The 18,190-nt window shown below is 38.3% G+C and overlaps 1 protein-coding gene across 1 annotated transcript in view; it reads left to right on the top strand.

Moving 5' to 3' along the window:
- LOC108774359 (uncharacterized) overlaps nt 1-18,190 on the top strand; it is a 29,940-nt gene that overhangs the window by 10,919 nt on the left and 831 nt on the right. The window contains 7 exon segments of the mRNA XM_018540450.1: nt 1,182-1,269; nt 3,183-3,275; nt 3,382-3,519; nt 7,764-7,846; nt 7,952-8,082; nt 9,053-9,218; nt 13,002-13,071. Coding sequence (XP_018395952.1) covers nt 1,182-1,269; nt 3,183-3,275; nt 3,382-3,519; nt 7,764-7,846; nt 7,952-8,082; nt 9,053-9,218; nt 13,002-13,071 — 769 coding nt within the window.

Raw genomic sequence — 18,190 nt, 5'->3', positions numbered from 1 at the left:
TTCTCTCGCTACGAAAGAGAGAAAGCTCGACCTCTCTCACTTCGTATGTTTATATTACAAACCTACACGATAGTAAAAACATAGTTTTTTTTCTTTTCTCGTTCAGTTTTTTTTTATTTCATCGCGCACGCTAGTATTTACTTCGTGTGTATTTACTGTCAAAATATGGATACATTTTATGATATCCAAAACTATAATAGATCGAGTTTTTAACATTCATAATAATAACATCAGTAATTTACAATATATTGTGAAAAAATCGCTGTTGTCTACGAAATAGTCGCACGCATTTTATTCAGATTTAAAATTTTCTTTTAAGAGATAGATTTTTATCTTTTATAAATAGAAATAAATACATAAACTTTTTTTTTAATTAATAGCCGTTAGAAAAACATATCTTGCAATAAAATTTACTTGTGTTTGCCGCGAATGCGTAAAGAAATTTCCGTGCATTCATTTGATACCGATTCAGTCTTTTGCTATCTCACCGCTATTAAATTGAACGTCATCACTTAGTGACCGTAAAATTAGTCACGCTGCCGACTAATGATAGATTAAACGCGTTATGACGCCGTTAATCACGGGTACGAGATGTACCCGTGATTAATGGCAGATTTATTTTGTGTTCTAACGTTCGGCACATTAATTCACGAGACTCTTCAATCTTAATTATCAAAGAAATAGAAAATATAAGAATGAAAGTGAAGGAACGTGACGAAAAAAGTTTTGTGGGTCAAAAATAAGTTATATCTAACGATCCTGTAACTTCTAAACCTCTTGGAGTAACATTTCACTTTAAAACACTGCCACTATTGAAAAAGAGTAAAAAATTTGCACTCTTGAATAAAAATGGCAGATTTTCATTTTTTTTTTTAATAGTAAAATTTTACATTTTTAGAATAAGATTTAAAAAAAAGAGTCTTCTTTGGAATGAATCTTACTTCAAAGAAGAGTGAAAATCTATTACTCTTACTCAAGAGTGCAAATTATTCACTATTTTGAACGTTGATAATATTTTAACTCTCTTAGAATGAGATTTCACTTTAAGAAATTTAGAGAACAAGATAAGGAGAAAAAATAAAATACATATATGAAATATGTAGAGTTAATGGGGAAAAAAATTTTGATTATTTGACATTGAATCTAAAAATATTTCGATAAATTTCTTTTTTTTTTTATAGGTCTCACGAGAGCACCAATGTACCCCTTCTCAACGGGCCAGTATCCATACCCCATGCTTAGTCCAGAAATGACGCAAGTCGCGTCCTGGTAAGTGAAAATATTTAAGTGTAGAATTTTACGTCAAACACTATTTGTTAATTTTTTTATATCTATATTAATACCCTATAGTTTGATAAAAGCTTCAATTTAATGCGCAATACAATTACATCGATGTTATTCTACGATTGGTTGCATTACAATATAACGTAATATTATTTCAATTTTAATCAAACATATATTCAACTGTGTGTTGAGAGCAATATTCAATTTCGTGATGCAAAACGCGCGCGTCCATAGAACAAGAATCGTTTTACATTCCCGCGTGTATACGTACATATACGTGTATACATTATATTGTATTTTATATTAATTACGCGTTAAACAATCGATTCGTATTTCACAGTAACGCAAATGAAAAGTAATGGAGAGCATCGGATTTCGATCGCGTGCCGAAGCGATTCTTGGCGATTTAAAATCGCGACACTCAAACGCAGATCGTATATCGTGAATTGTGCACAAAGGCTACTAAATATTCATAAAAAGTAACAGCAAAATACAAGAATACAAGGAAAACGTTACATGACGAGTCTTCTCGATAAATTTTTCGCTTTAAAATAAATTCTCTTTTAATGTAAAGTGCGCGAATTTGCATGATAAACGTCGTTAGAGTTTCTGCGGTTCAAAATATGCCCACTGATCTTGTTAATTTCCTCTCGTCAATAACGATTCTCACGGAGTCTCACTTATTTAAAACCGACTTTTTATTAACGGCTTCCATTACGATATTTCTAACAATGTCAATTATAAGATTGTGTCTACCTTTAAAATAAGACACGACGTGTGTTCACATTCCAGTTCAGTTTTCTAATCTGACAAATCTGGACATTGGATAAGTGCGGGCTGTTGTTGGTCAGTCGTCCTCAGTTCCGGTCTATTACATCAGATACGGAACTTTGCCTCGTCCTTTTGGACCTCATAGACGTCACCCTCTTTTCGCAAGGAGACAGGTCCTTACGATCAGGTTTTCGTTCGAAGCCGCCGTTTCCCCTGTTCGTTATTTGCTTTACGCCCGAATCGTCCCAAATTGCGATTTTCCACGGGTGATTAGGTTTCTTCTTCTCAATTAGAAGGACCCACAACATCCTTATTCGGTCGACAACCTAGCGCGCGGAAAACTGTTTGGACGTCGCCGTCACTGTGTGCACAGAATTTAACTCTCGCGGTTTTCAAGGGATAGCGCCTATCCTTGAAAAGAGAGAAGTGTGAGAGGAGGCCACTTGCAATAATGAGAAAGTCGGCAGCGTTTTTATTACGCGAAGTGCATGGATCTGGTTTCTGTGTTCTTGACAACAGAAATGCGAACAGCGCAGGAGACACGAACTAATTATTCTTATGAGAAGCAGTTTGTAACGTTAATCATAATTAATTAACTGTATTGCTGGTCGCGCGATGCTTTACAAATATTATTTTAACGTTTTTGCTCAATGAATTAGTTGCGATATCGCATTTGCGCGATATCACAAAATTATACATTTTTTATAAGAGTAATTAAAATTATTATCAATGATTGATCAGTTGTTTGATTAAGGAAATAATCCAAATTTAGCAATATTTAAATTACAAATAATTATTTTTATTTTATTTTTCTCTTTTTTAATTGCTAAAAATTAAATTTTTTTTAATATTTTGATTTTTTTCCATCAAAAATTTATCAGACTTCAAAATATAATTTACGTACAATTTTACAAATACCATTCCCCGTATATAATTTATTCATACAGATATGGCAAAATGGTCGATGTTATGAAACGAACAGATATATATACATGTATAAATGTATTAATTAATTTCCTAGAAAATTCTCCGCTAGCGTCCAAATTTCGAGGAAATATTTTACGAGAACTCTCGTTCCGGAGACATTTCCAGCAATGATAAAAACTTAATTAAATAAATATTTACAGGCACACACCGAGCATGTATCCCATCTCGCCGGCAAATGCGGGCTTCCGAAGTCCATATCCCACGATACCCATCACAAGTTCTAGTTTACCAAGGTCAGTAAAAGTATTTGATATCGATAAAAATCGTTTTCGCCGCGCTTGTTTGCCATTATTTGGAAATGTTACTTTCGAGATTAAAAACTGTGCCTTGATTTTCCAGTGATCTCTACCGGTTTTCACCGACGGGCCTTATGCCTCCGCATCCTGGTCTGAGTCCACACGCACACGCGCTAGCGTCACACGCGTTGGTATCCTCAGCGCCAAAGGCGGATCACTCCACCCTGGATCACAATCACAGGTTCGTTATGACTCTCAATTTCGTATCGCTGGCGACATCTGAACAACTAGCAGCAAAGCCGGCATCGATTATTTCCGTTTAATGCCTGATGTCCTTTGTCCTTCCACTCCGCTCGATAAATTTTGCGGGATTCGACCACGAAGAAGTTTACCTCGTTTCCGGCATCGCCGAAGACTATAGTCGCAAAAATATCAAAACATTTAAAGCAATAACTTACGAGTGATCCAGTTTATATTAACGATCTTAACAATCAATTATCATGATGATATCTATTATACGTTTGATGTACAAGACAAAAGAAAGAGAAAGGGACATGCGGCAAAAAGAAGTGCCATAATCTTTGAAACGATGCGACATAAACTTTCAAAAACAATTAATGAACTTGCCAATTTGCCGCTTGGAACAGTTTTATCTACCAGTGCTTGCAATACCATCATTGATTAATTACTCTCTGTAGCGGGATTATAATTAATTTATAATACGTCGCACGTCGTCCTTTACTTGCACACTAACAATATACGATGACTCTACGAGTTAATAAATTGAATGATATAAAAAATAATCTATATGGAAGAAAGAATTTCAGTTTTGTCCGGCATTAAACAATATTCTTAAAAAATAATTATACATACTTCCGTGTATGTATTGAAATAAATGTGAATACAGAAAATGAAATAGATCTACTGAGAGCCGCTATGATAAAACACAATTTTGTTCATTAAGAAAACATTTACTTCAAATTGGATAATCTTGCATCACAAAAACAACTAGGAATATATTATGATAGTTGTATTATGTCAACTCAATTTATTATTAATTTACAATTTATTGAGTCATAAGAAGAACGCTGTTACTGAACAAATCAGTGGATAACTATTATTAATAGATGTTATCTACCATCAAGTGGCATTCTGTTAAAAGGATATTCTTGACCATTCTGCAGATATTATCCGTCGGAAAACATTTAGTAAAATTCTGCGAGAATCTTCCTAACCACCTCACGATTGTGTGCCGATGCAGTCGTATCCCATGAAGCGCTATATGCGTTGGTTGGTGCTTTTGCTTGACGATCGATAATAACATCCGAATTGCGCTGACAGCTGCAAGACACGGGTCATGTACCAACGCAGCGCGTCTGCTGATAAGGAAGCGTCGTGTCGAGGATGAGGATAGTTGCGGCGCGAGGATCGTAGGGGGTAGCACGTCTCGACTACCCCGGAATGTTCGGCTGAACCCTTCGTCGCGTGCACTCTTTACTCTTTCGCTAGTTGAGAGAGCACGTATAACACTTATCGAATGATTCTCTCTACACAGCGTCTGCGCCTGCTACCCCGACGCTGCCGCCGCCACCGCCGCCAGTTATGTATTGATCATTACCTCTTAAACAGATTTCTAATTTACATTAGTACCCGGGCGATCGCTTGCCCCGTATTCGCGCACATACAAAGACGCGTGGTCGCGTGCGACGTACGCGCTTTGCGTCTGTTCTCTCTGTGCTTCTGTCTTCCTCCAGCTCTCTCTCCCTCTCTCTCTCTCTCTCTCTCTCATACTCTCTACATATATACTGCGCGCAAGTGCGAGGCATCATGAAGGACCAGCTGACTCATCTTCCCAATCTATCAGCAACACATCTATAAAGATGGTAGAATTGCATTTTCAAATTTTCATAAATTCGTTATATGCGTACGTTTGCATCCACATCAATCTATTGCCGCTGCATCTGTGATACAAAGAGTCTTTGATTTTCTATTCAGAAAAACAGATTGGATGCTTCCAATTTAATTCTTGGTGAATGTACTGTGAGAATGCTGTGTTTTACAGAGACTCATATATCTTGTTGATTTCATTTGAGAACAAGAGTAATTAGTCAACGTGAGTGCAAAAATTCAAAATTCGAAAAGTCACCGTCGCTTGTTCAGTGACCATATACATGGAATCAGGTACAAAGATCCCTCGAGAGGAACATTGATATCGAAAAAGGACAAAATTCCTTCGAGTAGAGCACTATCGTACTCGCGAGTGATCCATCTTATTAGCTCGCCGTACTGCTGGCGAGTGGCAGCGGAATACCCAGGTTGATCAGTGGTCGACGGCAGCGCCACGACAATTGGTCAGAAAAGGAAGAGTCACAGAGGCACGTAGAAGAAGAAGGCCACAGAGAATGCGATATTCGCTGCGTCCCCCCCACGCGCTGCCAGAATTGTAGAACCGGCTGATGGTAGGGTTGTCTCTATCGCCGCGAGAGCCATGAATCGCGATGATGCCACCCATCTCGCGATGCCACCCTCGCGCAACCCCGCACTACCCGCCCTCCCCCCTCGCGCAATTCCCCCGACCACCCCCAGACTCGCCGATAATCAATCGTCGTAACACCGGTCGGTGGTGATTCCGCTGACGCCAGAAACGAGCGCGTTTGAGACGCGCCGGAAAGTGGGAGAGAGATACAGGATACCGTGTGCGCGAAGAATAATCCGGCGTGAGGATACGCGAAAGCACGCTGGAGATAAACGGAAATCAAGATCGGGGAGGAAGACGAGGTGTCGACGTGTATCAGGAAAGCGTAGAGTTTTCGTGCGGGCGTTACGCGTCAAACGTCACTGAAAATCGAGACGAGAGGGTGCGTTTTCGTGATATAACGGAACGAGCGCGCTATAGTCGTCGATGAGATAGACGGGGTGTTTGGTAGGTATATAGAGCCAACCCTCTACTGGCGGCAGGAGGAGCGGGGAGGGGAAGGGGGTAAAAAGGGAAAAGCAGAGAGAGAGAGAGAGAGAGGGTGGCGAGAAGAGGGGGCGGAAGACAGACAGAGAGAGCGAGAGAGAGATATGACGAATGGGTGACCGTGGGATGCCGCCCCTGGAGACATTTCACCGCACGAATCGCCGGGTGACGAAGTCGCGTCAACGACTGGCGCTGCCAAAGCGGCGACTGGTGGACGCGAACGTGTAAATGAAGCCGATCAACGACAGGGTAGCAATGACGGTGTCATTAGGCACGTCGGACGTACATACGACTCGCGGCAAATGCGACGGCTACCACGTACGTCTCGGAGACTTCCGGCGGAGCGAGGCTGCCGCCAGCGTCTGACGGACCACCACGGACGGCGCGTAAGTGTGCGCCACCACGTACGTGCTGTTTACAACGCTGACCGGTTTACGGGGCTCCGTTTCATCATTTTACGCGCTCGCTCTAACACGACGCAGCGCGCGGATGTGAATGAAGAGTGTAAATTGTCGAGTGCCGCAGCTGGACCCAAATCAGCTTGTCTACGTGCGATGCTGCGAATGATGAGCGTGTCGTTTTCCGGACTCGATGAGGAATAACGCGAGTGAGATGAGGCCTCTGAGAGTTGATACGAAAAAAAGGATCTGAGGCCCTGATGTTATTGAAAGTGGACGGTGATTTGATTCGTGATAATTAATTTCCGAGCAACAGCACTCGGAACCGACCGAGTGAGATCGTGTAGCATTTAGGATCGTTCCATGGATCGATTTGGATCACTTCGACGGTCGGCCCACGAGTAAGCACGAGGTAGTCCCGTATGTGGCGATGGAGCCAGCCGAGTGCCTGGAGCCGCTGAACTTAGTGATCAAAAAGGACGACACTGAAGACAGCGGGCCGACCAGGACTGTGATTGGGGTGAAAATCGCAGAGGCGTCGATCGACGAGGAGGAGAAGGACGCTGTTGTGGCTGAAGAGAGCGCGATCGAGGATAATATGGCGATACTCCAGGACGCTGTCAAGTCCGCCGAGTCCGGTGGTTTACCAACCGCGGATCACAAACTCTTGACCGCGCTCTACATGAGCAGTCTCGTGCAAATGTCGAGCTTAAGCGCGCCGCGCGGCATTGCGCCGCCGCCATACGGCGCCAGCCAGCAGCAACAGCAAAGCTTTATGCAGCTGCTGGCGATGGTGGAGGCACGACATCGCATGTGGCAGCAGATGAACTGGCCACTGCCACAGAGCTTTCTGAGGAGCCCGCTGACGCTACCACCGACCGCGCCATCCTATTTTGACGGCGCAACAACGACGCCGACGCCGACGCCACCGAACCTGTCTGACCAGCTATCCCAGAACTCCACACCGACTTACCCTCTGTCCTGTGCGAAATCTGAACCCCTCAATTCCGAAGTTAAACAGTCCTACTTCAATAAACGGTACACAAATGTGATTGATGGGCTTTGTAGAATCGGCGTTAATCACGTCCAACATATTCATCATTGAGTCTTACATATGTGTTGCAGGTCAACGATAGAGCAGAAAAACTCCACATCGTTACCTACGGACAACGCAAAAGCTCAGGATACAGGACAACAAAACAATCAAGGTAAAGATTTAAGGGTTTGAAATCACATGTGGATAATCGTAGTATTAGAAGGCTTGATATTGATCGAAGTGGATGGTTTATTTAATTGTGTTGATGTTTTGACAGATAAAAAGAAACCCCATATAAAAAAGCCTTTGAATGCGTTTATGCTGTATATGAAGGAGATGAGGGCGAAGGTTGTGGCAGAGTGTACCTTAAAAGAGAGTGCTGCGATCAACCAAATATTAGGAAGACGAGTGAGTACATTTTTTTACCTAGATATTTTTAGACTTAAACTAAATTGTTCTACTTCGGAGTAGCAAATTTGAATTTTTTTATTCATTGAATATCGTAAATTATTTTGAGTAAGAAAGTGCTGAGTTTATATTCGAGTTATAAATAAAATTTATTTATTGCACTCTGATGTAAGAATAATTAAAATTTGCAAAAGTCACAATATTTTCTCTTATATCATAGTGGAACAAGATTTTTGAAATATTTCGTGTAGAGAGAAAAACAGAGACGAGAAACAAATTTGTTTCTAAGCAGAATTTTTATTTCTAGCAATTTATTTAGTTAACTTAAATTTACGATTAGATATATAATTATATCGTATCTTATATCGTTATAAATGAAAAAAAATTTATTTATAAATTATAGATAAATTTCATTATATATTGAACCGATTCGATTATTGAATTTTTATATTAGACATCAAGAGTTTTATATTATTTTGATTTTATAACATTGGAATGATAAAGAGAAAATATTGATCGACTGTTTATTAAAAATATTCCAGACGAATTTTTATTCTGGATATACAAGTATTGCATGTGTTTTTAATGCTTTTGTCGAACGAATCATCTATCGGGTTACTAATCGGAGCTAACTAACCGTACCTACTAGTATCTCAGTACAAATAGAGCATTGTAGGTGGGATCTAAGGAAATCTCAGCAGATTCGCCTTGATAGAAAGAACGCTGTGACAAAAAGGGAAGGGCCGAAGGGTGGTTTTATGGGTCTCATGGGACACGTGACGAGTCAATGATAGTGACTTGTCCACTTGTCGCTAGTGATAAATAAGTTTGAGCAAGAGAGGGAGAGAGAGAGCGAAAGAGAGAGAAAGGGAAAGGGAGGGAGAAATAATGGGGACGGTGCACGGTGATAAGTACGAGTACTGTGAGGCTGTGAATCTGTGAATCTGAATTTTGGGGGTATGACACGCAGTGGCACTCGCTAAGTCGGGAGGAGCAGGCGCGGTATTATGAGGCGGCCAGGCAGGAGCGCCATCTGCATCAGCAACGATACCCCGGCTGGAGTGCTAGGGATAACTACGGATATGGCAGCAAGAAGAAGAAGAGGAAGAAAGAGCGATCCGCAGATCCCACCGGAGGTACCACTTTCCAGTGCTAGAACAGCAGGCCCTTAATAATTCATAATTCATATATAATAATTGCTAGTATATACCTATACTGGTTGATTGAAACGATCAAAGTCTCTGTGCGTTTCTTTTTTCGTACGTTTCTTTTTTTGCGTTGTTTATTTATTTATTTATTTATTATTGTTTTCTGGCATTCAATCTTTTTCAACGTGTGCAGGCTATATATATATATATATTTATCGACATATATGTATATCTCTTGGATATTTTATATATGTACATATATGCATATATGTATATTTTTTCATTTTTCGAAACTTAATTGGATTGGATTGTCTGTGGGGATTGTGGAATGTGGCACAGCAGAGAACTAAAAAAAAAAAAAAAAAAAAGAAAAGTACAAAAATAAGAAACAAAAAATGGAAGAAAATCAACACGGATTCTCGCGGCATGCAATGCAATTCTTTTTTTTTATCTGGCCAAACTCCCTAAAGCGGTATTCGTTCTCCGGTGAACAAGAAGAAATGAGACGAGACAAATAATATCACCGATGATGCGATAACGAGAGCGAGAGTGAAAACCAAAGCCTTAGGTACGGGATGTCTGGTAGAGCCTAGGGTCTGATCGTTTTTCCCCTTTTTATTTTTCGCTGCGGGGCGACATCTGTTCACGCTTGCTTGTCTTCCAAGATGAGTCATGCTATGGCGATTTAACGAGAACTGTCCATCGACCCCGCCTCCTTCAAAATTCATTTCTTCTCTTCCGTTTTCTTGTAAATATCCAATAACATATAAAGCTGAAATAAACGTTTCTTTTGGGAAGTGACAGTATTTTATCATAAGTCTTACATCGAAGTCCTTTACTACTATTTCAATGACATACGTGGAGAAGAATTGAGGCAGGTAGTAAACGGAAATACACTGGAGGAACCAGCATCTTTTGTATGAAAAATGCGTACATATTATCGGAAGGATTTTTCATAGTGAAACCCGATTGAATCGTCTAGCACGATAATTGTCTAATAATAACAAATTTGTAATTCTCAATCTCTCAATTGTACTTTGATAAGTATAAAATTAAATTAATAAATAAAAAAATGTATTAGTTGGTCGAAATGATATATTATTATAATATGTATATCCTAAGAATTGTATCTTCTAATGATTGCAAGTATATCAATTGTATATAGCGTCCAAAGAACACGTTTTCTTCAGTGTATAAACATGCAAACATTATTACTCTTTCACTTTTTCATCCGTACGCGTACTGCATTAAAATATTTTACTATCTCCTCGCTAGGTCGTATTCTATCAGACACCCTGTATGCCTTTAGGTTGTTAATATCGACCACATGCGACGAATAGCGGTGCGACCGAGGGGGAGGGGACAACTTAGGCTGTTCTTCTAGCACTTTAAACGGAAAGTAGGGACCCCAGTGTTACTGAAATGCTATGAGGCAACGAGATATTGCTAAAAAAAATAAAATAATAAAATAGATAACGAAAAAGTAATAAAAAAAAATTAATTTCTAAATAGAGTTAGCTAATTTTTATACAATTAGGGTGGCGGCAGTAGCATTAGTGAATTTTCTTTTTTCTTGATTAAAAATATTGTTTAGTCCACACACGGTTCATGCACAATTACAAAAAGTGTTTGGTTCTCTCTCGGTAGTGGCACGCGCTAGGGCGAGAGGAACAGGCCAAGTATTATGAGTTGGCGCGACGGGAGAGACAGTTGCACATGCAGCTGTACCCTGACTGGTCTTCCCGCGCAAATACCAACCGAACTAAGAAGAGGAAGCGCAAACAAGACACAAACAGTGATCCTGGAGGTACCCACATGCCTCACTCCACACATTCTTACAATCCCCCCGTCATAAGGAAAGAGCCCCCGCCCCCTCCACCCTATTCATTATTACATATATACTATTATATTATATTATACATTCTTATATTGCTACACTATATTATGTTGCATGTTTCCTCCCCGTCTTAGGGGTTTTGGGTCGATATCTATATTATAATATATTATATATATATACATATATATTTTATTATGACTATATTATTAAACACACACGCATATACGTCCATATATACATATATGTATATATATATAAATGTGACTCTATTATATATATATATGGTCTTTTACATTAGTCGCGAGTACGGACGTGCACATTCGCATGCGCACGTGCGTGCCTATATATCTGCATTACACATTGGCAACATGTGACACACATTATGCACAAGACAGAGACATGCACACATCACATGCTCACGCGCGCGCGCACACACAATCGAGACAAACATCCATGCATTTTATTATTAATTACGTATACAACTTTGGGGACGCTGGCCATTTTGCATTTTTACAGGGACCTACTCCGCAATCAGACAATCCTGAGCGTTTAATTTTCTTTCAGCCTTTTTCTCTCTTTTTCTCTCTCTCTCTCTCTCTCTCTCTCATTCACTCATTTTCTTATTTTATAAATATTTATCTCTTTTACGTTTTTCCCTCTATTATTCTCTTTTACTATCACTCTTTTTATTCTTATACTTTGATTCTTAATTTGTACATTTATTTTTCTTTGATCGTTTCAATATTGCCTGGATTCCTTGATTTTTATTCTAATTTTATTATTTCGTTCTATCGTCACTTAATTGAGTCACTCAGTTTATTCTCGACCTCCACATACGAAAATTTCGTACGATAGAGCGTTCACATCCATAATATTTTCGATATTTCTTTAGATATATTCCGAAATTTTTATGTTTAATACAAGTCACGACATTTCAACCAAGTAGATCTTTGATCGTGTTTTTAAGCTGTTTTAACGTTAACGTTGCATGCTATATTATTTGTTTGACAAAGATAAGCCATTCATCTAGAAAGTGACGTAAGTCTGAGTTTGAAAAAATAATAAATTAAATAAATTTATTTTAATGTCTTATATTGAAATTTATACCATTAAAAATGGATTTGCATCGCTTTCAAAAAAAATGATTCGCATCTTTGTCAATATGCGTGGATCCTTCCTCGAAGACTATCAATCTTACTATATGAAATCATCTGAAATAGAAATTTACGAAAACATATTCTTGTACTTTTGTTTGTTTATATCATATTTTTATATAAAATCTGTTTTTTAATATTATATTTGATATCGATAGCGTCTTCGATGAAGATCTTATGACATATCGTTTACAGTCCTTTGAGGTCGTATAACACCGAAATAAATTTTTGTTATATTAATTTAAAAAAAAATGTTGTATTCAATTTTAAAATTACATTTTTTGTGTATATACAACTTTAGACAATCTGTATGGATTGATCGAATTTTTAGAAATATTTTTTCGAAAGATTGAAAACCCATATGATAATTGGTGTTCTTGGATCTCAAGGGATTAACATCGTTCTGTTACACGCATGACTAGTTGACATTCGTTAAATTCATTTGACATTCACAAAAACATAAGTACGTTTAACGCAAAAACTCGGGCACTCTATACTACGTAGATTACGTCGTTTCCGCATATTGAATCGTACACGACAATTTCGCACGGTTTGTCAATATATAACATTTATTTATATTATATATATATTATATAAACATCTGTTTTTTCTTTACACCACGTGATCATAGATTATTCGAGTTGGTTCTTCACGTCTTTCTCACATGGCGATGTCAATAACTACGTCATTCTTTTGACAGAATGTACTATGTCGAATAGTAAATCTTACTTGCCAACAATCCACGATCGTAGCATTAATCATTACTGTTTCCCTTTCTAGGTAATAACATGAAGAAATGCCGTGCCAGGTATGGATTAGATCAACAAAGCCAATGGTGCAAACCCTGCAGGTATGTATGCCATGTGCAGAGCTTTTTTTCGATATATCTTGTGCTTCAGTGAGAAAACAATTGTCAGATCGCGCGTACGATTTTTGTAGTTCGTGTGTAAATATATACTAAATTTTACGGAAGTCAATAATTTGGCAATGTCATGTTTGTCGATTGTATTAAAAAAAATTTTTTCCTTGTCTATCATTATAAATTTCATATAGAGGATACAGTACACGAAATATTTCGTTCACCAATATTGTTAATTTCTCAAAAGAAGATCCCGGATTCTTCCGCGTAACGTCAATCTTCTGTTTCACTTAAAATATAACGAGTATATAATTTAACATTTTACGGTAATGATACTCGTGTAGCTTACTTAAAGTGTACTCTGGCGCTTTAGAAGCAACTAGATGATTCGGAAACGTCTGTTATTTTCTACATGTACTAATGACCTTCTTCAAGATTGCTCGCGACATGTATCAATTACAATTCTAGTATTCTCAATTTTCGCTATCTCGTATCGGTCTCGGACCCCGTTCCGTCATCCACATGTTATCCACATGGAACTTACTATAACGACATCACCAAATGCCATATTTCCGGAACATGCACAGAAAAAAGGACTTTCGATACCACAGTATGCTCATATAATGTATAAGCTAAAATATTGTTTCAAAGATTTTAGTCTTGATTTGATTGAGTTTGTATTGATGCTAAATTTTTTATTAAGAAAGTCTTGAATTGAAAAGTAATACTTTCATCTCAACACAAATTCAATCAAATCAAAACTAAAATCTTTGAAGCAAGATTACTTTTGCTTATACATATATGAGCATGGTTGATTTAAGAATAATCTTTTTTTCTGTGTATATACATTGAAAACAAGTGATGTTATATTAACAGCATTAATTTCATTGCAAATAAATTTGTTAATGCAATATAACACTATTAATGAAACAAATACGTCATGCTCTTGCTTTGATAAAATTTTATTTGTTTAATTAATACTGTTACGAATTAACAAAGTTATTTTTAATTAAAATAATGCTGTTGATATAACATTATTTTTTTCAGTGTACAAATATCGGTGCGATACGATGCAAAACGATATGCGCAACAGGGTCGTCTCGTGTCAGGAATAATTCATACAATGATGGTACTCTCTACCTGTCGAATCTACAAATATAGCATAGAGTGAACGAGGAAAGAAACAGAGAAAAGAGCACAACGCGAAGTTGCGCGCTACCATCAGAAAATGTGTCTTCCAAAGAGAAAAAAAAGAACAAAAAGAGAAAGGGATGTGAACGACTAATCTCGTCCCTAGTTGCGAATGGGCGCACGACGCCGCCTAATGACGCCCAAACGTGTCCAACTGTACTTGGCTTGTAAATATCGGTTTCTAGAAGCACACTTTCGTAGTTTGTCGCGGTATCACGAGCCACCTGTTTTTAGCGTCGACTATACACTGCCTCGTTGTCACGGCGTAGCCCAAATGCCCCAACTCCCGGCTGGGTTTGTGAAATTTCATGGACCTCATTAAAGGGGCGAGGACGAATCCCATCGACGGTTCTTTTATTTTCTCCTTTCATTTATAACACGATGAGACGATGAGTCTCGAGAGCGATTACTAGATTAAGGCGCCATTTGGAGAACGTAGTTTATCAACGAATCGTGCCAACCTGGCAATCTTTCATCGTCGCATGCATGGGAATGAATTAGAAGCGTATAAAATTCGTGTCGTAAATCGTGTAAAATTCGTGTCGTAAAGCGTATAAAATTCATTCTGTGCGATTGCATTTCGCGGAGTCTACAATAGAAGTCGTAGCTGTCGTGGGGTCTTAAGTTGTAGAAAATTAATCAATCACAGTCGAATATGAAAAGAATAATCGACTATGATAGTTTTTTCTATGACTTCAGACCCTACGATCACTTCGACTTCTATTATAGACTCCATATTTGGTTTGTGTTCGTCCTGCCAAAATCGAGACTTACTGTCAGATATCGGGAGCACCTAGTTTGTTGCACTTGGACTTGGCCGATTGCACTCTGCATTGAATTGAATGCACGTAACTTACATACCGCCTGTATAAACGTCATTGTGCTTTCGATTAGTAATGTTATCACGAACATTTAAGAAATCATGTTAAAGGATTGTAAAACGTGGGACAATAAAATTAAACATAAATTGTAACGTAACCACGAATATTTGTAGCGCTATCAAATGCGATTCTAAACTATCGCGTCAGCGCGGATACTTGGGAGACATATTTTCTGATCGATACAACAATCGCTATATCTTCCACTATCTTTCTTCGTTCCAGTTAAAATCCAAACTTGTTCCAACGAGGCTCACAATCACTTACGTAACGCATAGATTACTATATCACTCGACTATCTTTTCTTGCCAAAGTTTTATTTTCAAATACATTTGGAGATGTCATTTGTTATCAGCAAAATATATTTACATATAGTTATGTATAAAATAGAAAAAATTTAGAGTTGCCATTTTTTATTTCTTCTGAAATAGTGATATGAAACGATTCTGTCTGGCATCGATACCGCGCATTCCAAAATATAAAAATTGCGTTTAAAAAAAATTGATAATCTTGATAATCAATCTCGATCTGCTAATCGCCGGCCTCGTTTCCGCGATTTTACTACCACAAAAGATCTAGGGACCGAAAGTTAGAGAAACGGTAACACACTCGACATACGTAGACACACGTGCGTGTGGGTGACGACACGATACGGTGCGAGATTGAGGTGGGATTAAGTCGACGATGTCTTAGCGAGAGAGCGCCCCTTTAATGGCTGGTGGTTGGTTTTGGCAGCCCAGTGGAGCATGGAGCGGGGATGGGCATCCACGCGAGCATAATCCATCACGGTGTGGGAAGTAGCGCGGGGGCAGGGGTCGGGGCTGGAGGCGGTGGAGGGACGGTGGGGACAGCCGCCGCCCCGCCAAACACCAACACTGCCTCCAATGCCTCCTCGCCTCAGCAAGAACCCACTTATGTTAATCTCTAGTCAAGCCTATCGCCTCCCTTCTACTGCAACACTTCTTCTTAAACAGTGGTCAGTCCCGACTTGAAACCTACGGGCCTTCGTCGGTCCTCGCTATGGCCGGCCAGTCGCTCGAAAGATAACTCCAATGATTTTACTGTATCTCACAGAACTGGATATTGAACTTTTTTTTTCTGAAACTCTTGATGAGAACATATAGCTCGTTAAATATCATTCTGGAAAGATACGAGCGAAGAGAGCCCCATAGTAAGCGGCACGACGGTGGCCCGTGATGCTCGCATTGTTTCTCATTGTTGTGGCTCTTTACAGCTTATTATTGTTATTTATTTATCCCTCTCGTTTAGTTGGAATTTACTCAGTGTTGCCCTTAGCATGGCTGATTTGTAATATATATCATATTATATATATATTATACATATATGTTTCTATATATATATACACATGTAACAGTTATTTACTCCGATTTCGGAACGTTTGACACTTAGAAGGTTTTTATATATTTTTTAGCATGACAGTTCGTACAATTAAGACCGGATGATTGCGGATGTGTTCTTTTTTACATTTTTTTTTACTTTTAATATCTAATCATTTTTTTGTAATATTTTATACAATAACGTGTTTTATACGTATAGTAACCACTTAAGGCACTTCTTTGGAAAAAAAAATCTCGCTGGCTGAACGTGTAGAATGAAATTTAAGTTAAAATTTTGCACAATTTCGTATTATCAGATTGAATCTCGGACTGGATTGCAATTGCAGTTCTTTTAACAACGTACCTATTGCCATGTCTGTATAAAGACATTTATTGTTTTTATGTAGACAAAAGAAAGAATGCAAATTATTATTTTTTGATATCTTGTTAAAAATAAAACGATTCTTGCTACTCGATAGTAACTACAATTATATACATAACTATCATCGATAATTCATTTAACAAAAGCGTAATATATATTATATATATGTTGCAATCCAGCACGAGATTTTCAAATGCCCGTTCGTTGTCGCGCACTAAATTACGGTATCTATCTCCCGTAAATTTTGTGTAATGCTTTGATATCCAAGTGTGACTGCGAGTTAATAGCAACTTCCGTCGTCCTCGGCAGTACGGCCGATGAAACTAATTGATTTAGCTGAGAGATAAATAATGAGAGCCAATGGCAGAGCGACAAAATGTCTCGACTGCGAAGCAGTTCTCGGACGAGGTCGGACAGGCTCACTTGTGAAAATTGTGCAGTAGCAAAATGCCTTTCTTCCTCTCGTCACACGGAATCTTTTCTATCGATGTCCATCTTTTACGCGACTAAAAACTTTACTTTGAATACACTTAGTCGCAATATTCCAAGTTCCACGTAACATCATATACTGTATCCATTCAATGTACATACGTCAATTGGCTGTTTTATGACAAATTGATGCCGAAAAAAAGAGCGCGGATCTCTATAAAGTTATCGATTAACGGATGATAAAGGATTCGATAGATGCCCCCTGATAAATATCAGTTTCAGTTTTGTTTCCTTTGTCACGTACAAATTTCTTACACGTTATGCTTGTTACGTCCAAGAATTTTGAGCATGGCATTTGCGAGCGAGTGATCAGTGTCGAGCAATCGAAGCATTGTCAGGCGCACAAAGATTGTTGCCTTCGGTAATTGAGGCATTGAAACATGAGATAATTTACTAACTCGAAATGGAGAAGTTTGTGTGTCTGACCTTGCGATGATGATGTAATAGCATGTTTTTTTTTTAGTTGGTAACAATTTTAGATGTAACATTTTTCATGAACACTGCGCATTTCCAACGGTGAGGTTTCCATCGAATATCGAGCTCCACGTAAAGTTTAGAGATAATTGAAGAAAATTTAGAGACACAAGGGTCGAATTAAAATTAAATGTTATTAAAAAAACATTACTTGATTAGTCATAATATCAGATTGAAATAAGCTTCTGCCTATCTTTTGTACGTTAAAGAACATTGTGCTTTAATCTTGCATTTTAGAACATTGTCCAAATATAAATAAAAATTTACGGTATTTATATATTTGCTATTATTTAATTAAATTACCTCTCACAGATGGAAATTGCAACAATCGAAAGACAACATTATATTGTGTTTTCAAC

This window comes from Cyphomyrmex costatus, unplaced genomic scaffold (assembly GCF_001594065.2).
Source record: "Cyphomyrmex costatus isolate MS0001 unplaced genomic scaffold, Ccosl1.0 scaffold245, whole genome shotgun sequence".
NCBI lineage: Eukaryota > Metazoa > Arthropoda > Insecta > Hymenoptera > Formicidae > Cyphomyrmex > Cyphomyrmex costatus.
The sequence above is the reverse complement of the archived record's forward strand: the minus strand, read 5'-3'. Positions and strand labels throughout refer to the sequence as shown.